At 26.8% G+C, this 15409-nt stretch overlaps 2 protein-coding genes across 2 annotated transcripts; one reads left to right on the forward strand and one right to left on the reverse strand.

Moving 5' to 3' along the window:
• Window positions 1-9735: 9735 nt before the first annotated feature.
• Window positions 9736-11350, reverse strand: LOC122498289. Its single transcript, XM_043605972.1, has 3 exons — window positions 11212-11350; window positions 10697-10860; window positions 9736-10240 (listed from the first exon to the last, which is right to left on the reverse strand). The coding sequence occupies exons 2-3, from the start codon at window positions 10851-10853 to the stop codon at window positions 9759-9761; spliced, it is 639 nt and encodes a 212-aa protein (XP_043461907.1). The 5' UTR covers window positions 10854-10860; window positions 11212-11350; the 3' UTR covers window positions 9736-9758.
• A 280-nt stretch (window positions 11351-11630) lies between these two features.
• Window positions 11631-15121, forward strand: LOC122498288. Its single transcript, XM_043605971.1, has 6 exons — window positions 11631-11790; window positions 12438-12583; window positions 12863-13220; window positions 13545-13636; window positions 14153-14375; window positions 14470-15121. Exons 1-6 carry the CDS (start codon window positions 11631-11633, stop codon window positions 14856-14858), a joined length of 1368 nt encoding a protein of 455 aa, XP_043461906.1. The 3' UTR covers window positions 14859-15121.
• Window positions 15122-15409: the final 288 nt, after the last annotated feature.

The raw sequence follows: 15409 nt of genomic DNA on the forward strand, positions 1-15409 counted from the left end.
TTAATATGACAATTAGAAAACCCGACTCTTCAATGACCGACTCTACAAATTATAATTTAGATTACTATCACAATCAGAAAACCCGACTCTTCAAAAACGGACTATACAAAATATAATTTTAATTAATATGACAATTAGTAATCCCGACTCTTTAATGACCGCCTCTACAAATTAAAATTTGGATTAATATGACAATTAGAAATCCTGACTCTTTAATGACCGACTCTACAAATTATAATTTAGATTAATATGCGAATTAGAAATCCCGACTGTTCAATGACCGACTCTACAAATTCCGATATCCATTAATATTATAAATAAAAATCCCGATTCTTCAATGACCAACTCTACAAATTATAATTTGGATTAATATGACAATTAGAAAACCCGACTCTTCAATGACTGACTCTACCAATTATAATTTAGATTAATAGGGTAACTGTACCAATTGTCGAGGGTTTTAGGCAACATGTGACTTTGACATTTTTTTTCTCGGAAGTAAATGCACTTTAAAATTTGATTTTTGTATATTTGGACGAAGGATCTAATAATGTTTAATATTCATATTTATTTTTTTAATATAAACTAAATTGTTAAGCAAAAAATATATTTAAAAGTCAATCGAGCAAAAGCACCATTTGTCGATGGTCTTGTGCTAATTTCTCGAGGGTCTGTTCCAATTGTCGAGGGTATGACATTTTTAAACATATAACCCAATATAACCTAACAATTAACCTGTACAGATATTAGAAAATCGAGTAGATATTTATTTTTTCGATAAAAATATTATAGAACATTACCAGAAAACAAATATATTTATTTAACTATAATTGAATAATTAATAATATCGATATAAAACATTTTTATAGTAGATGATACAGGACAGAAAATTATTTAACTGTTTCTTAAACTTTTATAAATAAGTTAATTAAATTTAATCAATTTTGTTAATCAGACATTAATTGAAAAAATAAATTAATTTAAGTCACATTAAATTTGTAAACGAATAAAATAAACTTTTATTACGAACTGTAAATATAATGGTTAATTATAATTAAACTATAGTACAAAATTTTTTAGTTTTAAATAATGCATTTTTTTATTAATTTTTTTTCGGTCTTCCTCGTTTTTTTTGTTGATTATTTTCTGTTGGTTGTAAATTTTTGGAGCATTTTTTTTCTTTTTCTCTGTACCTATAAATGTTTGGCATTTATGTTTGACGTTTAGTAAATAAACACTTAACCATCGATAAATGGTGCATCAGCGAAAAAAGTGACTACACCAATTCTCGAGTCATTACCTCGAAAAATGGAACTGTCAAAAAAAAGGAACCAAATACCGATGATTTGCTTTTAAAAAATATTAAATATTTTTTTTAACAAAAAAACATGCATACAAAATTAATTTAGTTCGTGTACAAAATTATAATAATAATTTTGTACACAAAAAGTCATTATAAATACGTTTAATTTGCATTTCTAAAAATCTGTTTTAATCAACCTGAAGTATTAAGAAAATGGAGATTCGTGTAAATTTCACAGCAGTGAATTATAATATTAATTAAATAATTATTTTAGTAGAATCGCTACAAAATTTGTATATATAAATATACAGTTGAAAATACAAAGATTATTTAGAAATTTTTTTTGTTCTTAAATATTATATATTATACTATTTATCTAAAAAAGAAAATTATTATCCTCGACAATTGGAGCACCCTCGGCAATTGGTGCAGTTACCCTATTAATATTAATTAACATATTAATTAAAATTGTTATATGTATATTCGGTCATTGAAAATTCGGGTTTTTTTATTGTCATTGAAGACTCAGGTTTTCCAATTTTCATATTAATCTAAATTATAATTTGAATAGTCGGTCATTGAAGAGTAGGGTAGTCCAAAAATACATGAGAAAAAAATAATATAAGAATTTTAATGTTCTCACCCCTTAGGATTGTTCTATATGGAGAAAAAAAATACCCCTATTTTTTTTTAAATAAAAAAATATTTAAGGTCGCTCAAAGTGCTCAAAGTTTCCCATGTAAAATGCATAGGGAAAAAACACTTTTTCGTAGAATTGGTATAGAATCCTTGAAAATCAATATTTTTCATTCAGCAAACTCTATTTCTCTTCAGAAGACTTCAAAGAATAGTGCAAATTGTCTTTTTAATCCAAATTATAATTTGTAGAGTCGGTCATTGAAGATTCGGGATTTCTAATTCGCATATTAATCCAAATTATAATTTGTAGAGTCGGTCATTGAAGAGTCGGGATTTCTAATTCGCATATTAATTAAAATTATAATTTGTAGAGTCGGTCATTGAAGAGTCGGGTTTCTAACTGTCTTTTTAATTAAAATTATATTTTTTCTGTAAAGTTACCACGGATACGTAAATTTACGTTGTATTGCATGTAAGATTACATGCCGCGTGTATTTTTCGCATACTCGAAATAAACTGAACTGCCGACACCGACTTTTTGCCTTTGTTCTCATTCGAATGTTTTTGTGTTTTTTTTAGTATATATTTTAGTTTTTTCAATTTATATAATTTAATTATTTTACCATAAGTGTTTATTCTCCATTGGATTTAAGCGTAAGTTCTTGTTGTTCATTAAAATAATATTTAAAAGTATATTCAACAAGCATGCCAGTATTTAGGTTAGAATTAAAAGAAAGTCAAACTTTTTATAAAATTGTCACACGAGGTATTTGTAATATTATTTATCATCGTTTTATTAATTATTTCTTATATATAATAAAATTTTTAAAATGTGAATTTTTTTTACAGAGAATATACGAAAAACAATTTTGTTTATTAAATATAAAGAACAGAAGAAGAAGAATCTGAAGAAGAAGGTTTTTTTTTATTTTTAATTATATATATAAATATATATTATATGGAAAAAAATATTTTTAAGCCAATTACGTACTTAGGGTCATTTGGGGTAAATGTAAACAAGGGGTAAATGTAAACAGTAGATGTTTCAGCTAAATTTAATAATTTAAAAATAAGTACGACGTCAATATTTTTAACTCAGCTCACCTACAAGATGTTCTGAGTATTTCCAATATTTTATTTTAACAATTGGCAATGCCATAGTGTAAGTTATTTTTTAATGCAAAAAAGATTGAAAATCAAAGTTTTACTGTTTCAATATTTTGTCTCGCATTTGCATAAAAATAAATTTAAAAATCAACCAAAAATATGTAATTATTCCTTATTAATGCACTAACAAAAATTGACTTTGATTTTTGATTTTCGTCAATTTAGTTAATAAATAATTAAGTGTTTGCATTTACCCCGAGAATTCAAAAACTCGGGGTAAATGTAAACAGAACTTCAACTACATTTTAAAAGAAAATAATTGAATAAATTTGCTTCTATCTCACAATTTCATTAATTTGTCAATGTAAATGTAAACATTCAGTTTTAGGCGATTCAGGTGCATCAATATTTTTTGTACCTTGTAAAATTTTTCTAGGGAAGTAAAGTAACAAGTTCATGCAAAATAAATCCGTCCGTTTTACCTTTTAACAAAAAAAACTAATGTTTTTGGTCAAAAACAGATATTCCGTTTACATTTACATTTATTTCTTAAACTACTGAAATTACCTTAAACTGATAACTGGGCGTCAGCCACATAGAAATTTTTCACCGTTAACTTCATAAAGTTGTCAAATATACAAAGACACTTCAGAGAATAATGTCACTCACGGAACATAAAGTTATGTACAAAATGTACTGTCCAATAGCGATACTTTTTCAATTTTTACGAATTTAAACGAGATATTAGATTAAAAAGCTAGAATATGAGTGTCGCACACCCAGGGTGCGCTTTAAGGGTTAAATTTTACAAAACTGACATTATATTCGTAATCAGCGCCTCCAAAAAACCCCCGAGTAGAGAGTTTCAGGTGAATCCAAATTTTTTTTACAAAACTGATCCGCCATTTTAAATTTTTCAAAACGGACATCATATTCGTAATCAGCGACCCCAAGAACCCCCGAGTAGTGAGTTTCAGGTAAGTCCAATTAATTTTTACAAAACTCGTCCGCCATATTGGATTTGCCATTTTGAATTTTTGAAAACTGACATCATATTCGTAATCAGCGATTCCAAGAACCCCAGAGTAACGAGTTTCGGGTGAATCCAATTAATTTTTACATGACTCGTCCGCCATATTGGATCCGCCATTTTTAATTTTTGAAAACTGGCGTCATATTCGTAATCAGCGACCTCAAGAACCCCCGAGAAGATAGTTTTAGGTGAATCCAATTAATTTTTACAAAACTCGTCCGCCATATTGGATCCACCATTTTGAATTTTTGAAAATTGACATCATATTTGTAATTAGCGACCCCAAGAACTTCCGAGTAATAAGTTTTAGGCGATTTCAGTGGGAAAAGTTGGAGCACTATGTTTCATATGTGAGCCATTTCTTTAGTTTTAGCCGCTATATTAGCGTCCGCTATTTTGCAAAAAAAATTGGTCGCTTCAGGGTTTTATAGCTAAGGGTCCATGGACGCGATATTTTTAGTTTTTGAGAGTATCTACCTACTTTTTTCCAGTGAAAATACGTCTGAAATGAAATTTTTCTCTCGAAAAATCGTGTTTTTACGAAAGTTAATATAAAGACAGTAAATAATAAGGAAAATTAAAAAAAGAATGTTCATAAATACGAAAGTTTATATGAAGACAGTAAATAATAAAGAAAATTAAAAAACGAATGTTCATAATTTAAATGATATGCAATATAAATGTATAAAAAAACGAAAGTATTGTTAATAAAGACGATGGTGATCACGATGAGTTGAAAGACAGTATTGACTATCAATCAGAGACGAAAAAGGCGGAAAATCAGGCAATAACGAAAGGATATTTGTTAATTTTTAATCATAAATGACAGTTTGAATGTAAACGATAGTGCTGACTCAAATTGACTGAATTTTACCCCTTTTTCATATGACCTTGACGATGCATAACAAAAATAAAACTACAGATTCAGCAACGAATGAACGATAATGAATAGCTAAAGCGACTTAGAATTATAGATAAATCTATTTGTCCAGTACTCTAAGATAATGACTGTTCCTTTAATTCAGACGAAATTTAAAAAATAAATAAATTTTAAAAAAGTACATAAATAAACGAATTGTTAACGAAAAATTAAAAGACAATTACTAATAATAACTTTAAACCAAATGACTGATCTTTCCATGAATTCGCTTCAGAGAAAACTTAAAATAAATTTTTATTAGCGAATTAGTAACGACAGTATAGTATTAATTATTTAATAATTAATAATGGCTTCAATAAATTATAATTATTTTATAATTTAATAATTAACTTAATTGTTAACGAATAAATAATTGAACTCTAAATTAATCTACAACCTTTTGTGTATTTTTACGAGTTATTGGCGGATAAATTACAGACGATAGATTTGTTTTCATACTTTAAATACGACAGTTATTTTCTTAAAATTCTTTTTAACAATAAATAAAAAAAAACGAACTGAAATTGCAAAAAATTCTCATAAGTGGAATAAGTATCTGTCATTGTATGATAATTTTCTATACTTGCGATAAAAACGAAACTTTAAGTAAACTAAACAAACGATGCGAAATAAAATATAACGAGTGTAACTGAAACAAATATAATTAATTAAATATGATACGAAATGAGATTCTATAAATTTTCTTTTTGATCGACGTGAGAAACTTATTTCTAATTATAAAAACAAAAAAAACGAGAAGAGAAGAAAAACAATTCTTGTTTTAAAAGGTTTAAATAATGAAAAATAGACGAAACTCTTTTTAATTTAATAACGAATAAAGTATTAATTGTTTTTAAAATTCTATTAATTTAGACCAAAACAAATCGAATACTGTCAGTTTACAAAAATCCTTTGTATTTTAAAGTGACAGAAATTATTTTAAATTACTTGAAACTTAAACAAAACGAAATGTTCAAGTAAATGATATAAGTCACAAAAAGAAAAACGATTGCTCTTGAAAGAATCAAGAATTCAAAAACAATATTTTTACGAATGTCAAAGCTTTACTTTTTATAAGACTGCCATCAGTCTATGACGACTGTCGCTCATTAAAAAAATTTAAAAAAAACGTTAGGAAAACAAACAGGTATTACTGGTAAGAGTTTAGTCAGCTCAAATAATAAGCCTAAGTGTTACTAATTCAGCCAATAATGAAAGACAGTTTTCAAAATTAAATGTTATAACGAAAAAGTTAATTTTGATCTATTTGAATGATCTTTTAATTATATTATGGTAAACACTTTTACACAAAAAAGTAACGACAGTCAACTATTAAAACAATTTGTTTATAAAATGACAGTTTAAAAACTCAACAACGAAAGACACAAACAAGTACGAATGGAGAACTAAAAATAGATTTCACAGAACATCGGAACCGAAGTGTAAGTATGTTAAATCAAATCATTATTTCGTCAATTAGTAAATTAGTAGAAAAATATAATTCACCTAATTATTTCTTCAACCATAAGAAAGTCCGATTATAAATGCAGCAATAATTATAACGACCCGGTAAGAAGAGGTTGATTGGTTTAAATTAAAGTGATATCAAATATGAAGAAATTTAGAACATTTCCTATGCCAAACCAATGTCATTTTTGAAACTTTGATTTTGATTTCCTTTATTGGCATATAAGCGTATACAATTTAATCGATTTTAATGCTGGTTTGTTTTTCGATAAAAGTGTACACAGTTCAATTCCCTAACAAATGATTCAAACAAGAGACTACTTTACACCATTTAATACTTACAGATTCTTCTAAAACTGTGTTGCCTTTTTAATTCTTTTCAATTTGTCGTGGTTTAAATTAAATGATTAAAAAAGAAATGCTCAATGTTGGAAACAAACTAATACTTTGTACCGTATATATTTTTAAAAACGAATAAATTCGTTTGAATACTCTATGACAAAAATGGCAAGTTGAATTCAGTTTTATGCTGTCAATAATATAGAAATTAAATTGTTGGACTAATACATATAATGTTATAAATTGTAATGGAATTAATATTTACAAGTATCACTTATATTTAATTTTTAAATAAAATTAAACTAATAAAGATTTAAATTACTTATTTTTTTGTAATAAAATATAATTAATATAACGTAGAGTAAATTTTTTTCCAATCATAAATTTTTCAAAATCTTTTAAAATTAATATTTCGATTTTCTTTAAAATTGAGATTTTGTATAAAATATCTAAATTTTTTTAAAAAACAAAAATTAAAAAACCGAAATTAAATTAAGATTTTTCAACATTTTTGATAATGGTAGTATTTTCTATTAAAAAATTAATTCAAATTATTTTTTATTAATAAAATATAACTATGAAAATAGGGGAAAATCTAAGGAGAAAAAATTTTCGTGGACAAATAAAAACTTACTTCAAACATTTCCGTTTATTATAAAAAATTTAAATTATTATTTATTTCTTTAAACATATTTTTATAATAAATCAAATATATTTTTATTTTTTAAATAGAAGTAAATTTAATCCAATAAAAAAAATTTTATTATTGTAATTTTTTTAAAAATTAATATCTAAAATTAAAGAAATAAAATAATACACATTATTATAAACTCATTAAAAATACAAAGAAATAATACGCAGAATAATTTTGAAGGTAAATTCCACAAATTTTGGAAAGCCATAAAGGAAAAATTAGTTAGGTTTTATATATCAAAGACTCTGATCATACACGGAGATGTATTTTTTATTACCTTTTATTAAAGGTAGCAGTTTAATGTTAATAAAAATTACATCATAAATTGTGTAAAAATACTACTGTGCCTCAATACTATTACAAACTACGCAAACAAATTGCTGACCCTTCTCAAAATCTAATACAACGACTTTTGATGCAATTTCGGATAACGCAATAGGAGTGTGTTCTTCGTTCTTAATTACTTTCCATATATGATTAATTTGAACATCTCCTATCGCGAACGGTTCCAAAATCAATTCTACTACTTCTAACAAACATTCAACATTTGGCACTAATGTAATTCGTGTTATTTGAACAATTTTTTTGTTATGTAATTGTACTACTGTATCATTAAATTTATTTGACTTCAAATACGTCGTACTAAAAAAAATTCTTTTTTCATGAATACATCTGTCAAACTCATGTAATGTTTGAAATTTATTTTTTGGACTTGGTCCAAAAAAGGAAATATTTTCGAATTTTACAGAACTTTTCGTAAAAGATTTTATGGAAAATAGATTTTTGCAATATTCAGTAACCTCTTTTGATAAAGATGGATTTAACGGAGCAACTTGATACGCAATTCGATTTAAAGATTTTGAGGCCATTTGATGCTCAATACTTTTAGTCCCATTTACGAATGTTTTTAAAGAAAATATATTGTGCTCAAAAGGAAAAGCGGATGTTGTCCACAATGGACCGGTCATTCTGACAGAACGCACTAGGTGTAATAAGATGTGCACATTAAAGGTCATTTTCTCGATCCCATAAAAAATTTGAAATTTACCCACAAATACAAGCAAATCTCTTTCACATTTTTTCAATTCTTCTTCTGTAATTTCTAACTTCAATAAAGTGTGGAGAGAATTTACAAAAAGCGCATAATGTTCAAGCTTATCTTTTGATATTGATGATTCAAATTTAGACAAAATTGGAATACTATAGTATAGTAACCACGACTTCCAGTGAGTCGCTTTCCAAATCCCTTTAGACGACATCCTTTCAGGAATTCGATGAAGATCATGCGGAGGCTGTATTTGAAGCAATAGATCATCAACTTCTTTGCGTTGTTTAGGCGATAGATCATTTTTATTAATCTCCACCCACACTTGTTCTGTTACGCCCAAAATTGCATTATGCATGTAATCAATTGGGAATGCCCAAACCATATCAATATGCTGTTGAATAAAAGCAGAAAAACCTTTTACTCCGCGCACAGAAGGTTTAACATTTTTCTTTAATTTAGAAGAAAGAATCAGTTTCTCAACATTAGCTACATCTTCTAAATGTGAATTATGGGTTCGAAGTTCCAATTCTTCATCCAAGAAAGGAAATCTAACGCCTGCATCTTTAATATAACGCCCAATGTGGTAACAGAAGCTACAAGAACAATACCCGTTGTATTGCAATCTATTTTGTAAAATAGCCTTAGCAAGAGCATCAGCAATGACACATAGTGGCACAAATTTTATAAGAAATTCCTTATCATAATTATGTAACTTTAGTTTTATTCCTTCCGCACATAAATGTTGGGTTTGTTCATTGAACGCATTTACAAAAAGGTTCATTAGGTCAGATTTTGGTTCTTTGGTAACAATCATTACGCCCGCTAATAAAACATATTTAAAATGAAGATGAGGAGGTAGAAAATTCAAAATTAATTGATATGGCCAGAAGGATCTTTTAGACATTTTAAAGAGAGGCGCACCATCCGTACTCATTGTATACGTTAAAAAGCTACTGTCAGACTCTACTAATGCTTTATGCAGCATACTATCATCAACATCGCGAATAACAAAGTCGGAGGATTCAGTTAATTCACACGTCAATTTTTTAAGTAAATAGTCAGCTACTTCTTTTTCTTGGAATAGTAATTTTAACTGATATTCTACATCTACAGATAAAAAGTAATTGGGGTTACTAAAGTCAATAGTGTGTTTTTTTGACAATCTGAGCAAACAATTTTTTTTTTTAATGTCTGATTTCAAACAAGATTCTAAGACTTTTTTTTCTGTAAACATTGATCGCAGTAGAAATGGTACACTATCTTATCTGGAGGTGGATCACAAACTTTTGAAATCTGATAGTTCGACAATTTAATATGATCAAAGCGAGATCCAGCACAAATTTTAAACATTTCTAACATCCAATCACGTTGCTGATGCGTACTACCGAAACGAACACTGTAAGCAACAATCATTTGTATAACATCATTAACTGTTGTACCAGAATTGTCGAACATGATTTCCTCTCCTTGATTAAACATAGATGTATTTGTGTATGAGCTTTCTGCCGTTGGCGTGCTTGGAGATTGCAAATTTGGATCCATATCTTGTTCGTCTTCAGAATCTGATGCTTCCTCGTAATAGTCAATTATTTCTTCATCGGTTTCTGAATATTCCCTATACTCGTTTTCAATTCCTGTACTATGTAACAATTCGTCCAAGTGTACTTCACTAGTACATGTTTCAAGGCTACCTGCATTAAAAAAATTATTGAGGAGTTACTTTACAAATTAATTTGGAAATTATTGAACTCATTTTCAAAAAGCTCTAATATTTTAAAGACAAAACTAAATTTCATATAAATTTTAAAAAAATATTGAAAATTAAAATTTTTAGAATATATACGTTTTCTTTTAAAGTCCATTCCAGAGCTGCAAAAAATCATTTGTCAAGTAAATTAATTTTTGTAGTTGTTGAGAAAAATTTCTATTGTTTTCAAAATTTTTTTAAAATTTGACATTTTTCTAAAAAAAATACAGTACAAAGTTTTTTGGAATTATATTAATACAATAAATATCGTCCATTTTTATGTGAAACAACGTCTTATTGTTAAAACTTGTTAAAGTTACATTTCTGAAGAGCTTGAAAATAAAAAAATTCCTAAGTAGGTTCTCCGAAAATATTAAAAAAGAGTTAGCACTGTACTTACTTCTCAATCTTATTTGATTTATTATTTTCTCAGAAGCCTCAATCCACGTTTTTAAAGTTTTTTGACTTAGCTGCAAAGCAGGATCACAATTAGGATCCAAAATCATTTTGTACCTTCTTCGCTTATTCGAAGGAAAATTTTCACCTTCGGAATTCATAATGTATCTAAAAAATTTTTCTATTTTATTTGACATAATTCTTAGAATTTTTCTTAAAAATATTATACAGTATAAGATAAAGATAACATAAGCGTTAATAATCTGTTTTATTTTGATCAAAAATTTGAATTCAAAATATTTTTCAATTCTTATGAAAAGTATATTAGAAATAATTCTTATATTTCTCAATTTTTTAATTTGTGTTTGAGAATAAAATTTTAATGCTCGAAAGTCATTTTATGTTTTTATAAATTATTTATCACTTTAAATTTCAAATTTTTCAATTATGTTAATGTAAATATTTACACACGCGTTAATATGAGGTTATGTATTTTATATAAATACTATTATTACTTACCAGTTTTAAAAGTAATTAAGTTTACGTTGACCAACTTTACAAAATGAACTTAAATTCCACAAGAAAAGTGTATGTTTTTGCTTAATTATTTAAAAAAAAATAATAGCAATATTCGCATTTACCAACTTTTTCAAACGTGTTGATCATGTTGATTGAACGAAGCAGGTTAGAAACTTTAAAACTGTAAGCAACTGAATGCCACTAAATCCTATTCATGCAGAGCCGACTGACTTCAGAAGTATCGAACAATCTAGAAATTTCGAGAATATATATCTTCCTCACTTACTCCTTCAATACCAGAAAGAAAGAGAAGATTTCGCCGAAAATTTATCTACGCATATTCTAACCGTTTCAAAAAAACGTTCGTCGGTGATATCGTTAGTCGCAGCACGTGGAGATTACTTCCAAATTATTGTAAGATGTTCGCTTATATTTGTTCTTTGAAGCCTCCTCGTGTAAAACGAATTGTGCATATTAGTGCCTTAAAAAGATTTGATGTTAATAAACATGTGCCAAATCAAAAATATAAACTTATCGATGGAGATGAATCACAAGAGTGCATTGTATGGAGATTTGCAGGTTAGTAATTTACTATATATAAATTCATATATTCATATTATAAATGGAAAATGTTAACGATAATTACATAGGAAGAATTTCTATAATTACTAAACATGAATTATTGTTATAAGTTTTATTTTAATTATTATTTTTTTTCTTTATTTATTTTGTACTCATTACACTTAAAAAATGTTAAGAATTTATTACTCTTAAATTGAAAAACTTAAAAATTTTTAGTTATGAAATAAATTCTTTTTTGGTAATTTGTCAAAATATAACTAAAATTTCTGTTAACTTACTCGACTAGTCAAATTTGACATTTCTTAAAACTGAAAAATTCTAAATAAGTTATCAAATAATTCCATGATTTTATTGATAATTGTTTACTTTTTATTAATTTAAAAATAGATTTAATGCATTTTATATGTTTCATTTATATTATTATTAATATTTATATATTTAATATAAAATCTTGAAGATTACGATTATTATAACTGATAAGATTATGTAGTTCGGCTGGCTCAATTATTTATATATGTGTAATTAATACATAATAAATAATATTATGCATATTTATACTTTTCATATTCTCTACTTTTGTTAATGCACGATCTGAACTAATGATAGAATATTGGATAATCAATTTATATAAAAATATTTTTTAGATACTAAGGAAGAACTGGAAAAACATATTAACGAAACGGGAAACAGAGATCGCTTGCCATCGGTTAAAACGTTGCAATCAGCTGCGGAATCAACAGACGATGAAACGCAAATGTCCAAACGTCCTGGAAAATCTGTTAAGCGTAAAGTAAGTCTGCTTTTAAAGGAATTATTTAAGACAGAATACCTAATTCGTGAATTTATGAAAAATTTTAAAAAGCCACTACTCTATTTCGGCTAATAATTATTTCGTTCTTTAGATGAAAATTATAAATTGTTTATTATAAAAATTTCAACGATTGTTTTGTATAGTTAATTATTTCCAAGCAATGTCTATTTCTCTCTGTTTAAATAATTTCGTTATAAATATATGACAGGAGTGATTCAATAAAGTTTTACTTACAGTTAGTTCTTTTTTATATTTCAGGCTGATAACAATAACGTTCTAGCAGCTTTAAATAAGCAACTAGCAAAATTAGATAATACTGAAAACAATTCGAATCAAGAGAAAAATGTGTTTCAATCCGAAATCATTGAACCAGATAAAGAAAATAGTATATGTTCAGATTGTGAACAATTTAGAAAACAATTAAAATCTGAACATGAAAGAATTGTACAATTAACAGATGAGATCGATGAAAGAAATAAAGACTTGTCAGAGTCACTTGATCGAGAGTTTATTTTGGGGGACAAAGTTAAAAAATATTTAGAGGAACTTCAAACATTAAGAGAACTTAATATGGAATGGCAAAAAACTGCAATTGAAAAGCATAATAATGTATTAGGTAAAACGAAACTTTAATTTATGTACGTCCGCATAAAAAGGTCCCATTTTGATAATATTAGATAATTGAAATTTTCTCAGTGTTTCACATTCTTTTCTATTGTTGAAAATTACAAAACTGATGAAACTGAAAAGTGTCCCATATGTAAAATTATGCGTTTACAATAACAATGTCGTGAATAAAAAAAACTAATTACAATAATAACACCAACCACTGTTAAGTCCAGCAGTGTCATGGGTACTTTTCATGAAGACGTACACATATAATAAAGATAAAGATAGTTTTTGCAGTCAAAATTGTAAAAAAATTATTCCTTGTCTATAGCGTTACATAAAGCAACAGTCGAGACTCCCAGACAATTTCAAGGCACTGGAAAGTATCCTCCAGTTGGTTACATAACAGAGGATGAATCGGAGGTAAATATATATTCCGAATTTTAAATTTATTATTTGTTCTGGATTTATATGGGCTAAATTTTCTCAAGTGTTCCACCCTTATAAATATACGGCTTAACGGAACAGGCAATTTTTAATAGTTTAAATAACATTAAACATGTTTTTGACTTTAACATTATCGAATAGTTTTTTGCTCTTTTTAATAGTATCTAAATTTTTAAAAAATTACTTTAGACTTTCTTTTTTTAAAAAGAATCCATTTTTCTCTAGCGTTTAAACCAAATGTAATTCATTTGAGTTAAATAAAAGTATATTTGTCCCTGAGCCAACTAGATTATTTTTTGTTTTAAATAAAAATTTTATTCAACATACATAAAACTTTTATTGAACAAAACAAAATTTCCTTTAATTCAAATTAAATTTATTTGAAACAAATAAGAAAGTCTAGTTGGCTCTGAGTCATACCTATATATTTTTTCTGGGTATAGTAATTTTAATATTTTAAACCAATAAATTAAAAAATAAACACTTTTACAGATTCACCTTGGAAGAGGCATTTATTTGTCCATGCAGGCTTGGGCTCTTGCCTTACATGTTCCAACTACTCGCCAGGCAACGTTTGCTAAAAATATTTTAGTATCATTATGTGGGTATGATTATTTAACCCAAACTACGGTGACAGGAAAGGGAAGTAATCGCAATAAACAAAGTAGGAAACCTCAACAGCAACTGGACCCCAAAATTGTTCTAGCTATCCGAGGTATTATTTAAAATGAAGACTCTCACAAACATTTTAAATCTTATTTCTAATTAGTTTCATGAAAATGAATATTAAATTTATTATGATTTTTCAGATATTTACACTTACTACTTAATAACAGAAAAAAAATTGACTGAAGAAGAGGCAGAAATCCAAGCAGGGAAAGTACATACGCATATTAGCAAGAAAATTAGTTCTTTAAAAGAACAAAAGCAAAAAGCATATGCAAAGAAATCTTCGAAACCGATATTAGGAACTGATGAAAATGATTCGGAGGGACCTACAACTTCAGGTGGTCCTGATATAGTTAGAACATTGAATGAGACAGTTGCCGATGAAAATTCTGGTAATGTGGAGTTAAATTCAAGCAGACCAACTGAGTGTCCAGTTGATCATGTCGATGATGAAATGAATTCTTTATTAGCCAACGAAGAATATTTAATTGCAGCTGTCAGTGATGATGATACTGACGCTTTCAACTAAGTCACAATCTCATAAGTATCTTTCTTTCGAAGTTTAACTTCTTTTTTTTATTCAATCGTTTTATATTTCAAAGTATTAATGTACCAAAATTTGCCATTTAAGAATCATCAGTATTACTTAATATTATATGTAAACATTAAAATGTTAGTTTTTAAGTTTTTTGTTAGAAGATTAGTTGATATTATTTATTAATTTATTTAACTACTAAATTAATAATTTTTTAATTTGTTAATTAACAATTTTATAAACACGCAGTTCGTAGATGAGGGATTTTTTAAATTTTTAAATGAAAAGTTAAAGTTGTTTGTTTTTTAGTAACAAATATAAAAGTTTTTATTTAAATAAAAATATTTTGTTAGCGAACTGCCTATTGTAATATGTTAATAGACTACTTTTAAATTTTTGCTTTCAGATTGACTCTTTTTTAAAATAAGGTTAACATATTGAAGCAAATTTAAAAAAATTAATTTTGAAATAGTAATTGTTTCTCAGCCTAGCATTTTTACATGACTTAAATGTATATATTTAAAAAAAAATGTTATTAAAATGAA

This window comes from Leptopilina heterotoma, unplaced genomic scaffold, assembly GCF_015476425.1.
Source record: "Leptopilina heterotoma isolate Lh14 unplaced genomic scaffold, ASM1547642v1 Lhet_145, whole genome shotgun sequence".
Taxonomy (NCBI): Eukaryota; Metazoa; Arthropoda; class Insecta; order Hymenoptera; family Figitidae; genus Leptopilina; species Leptopilina heterotoma.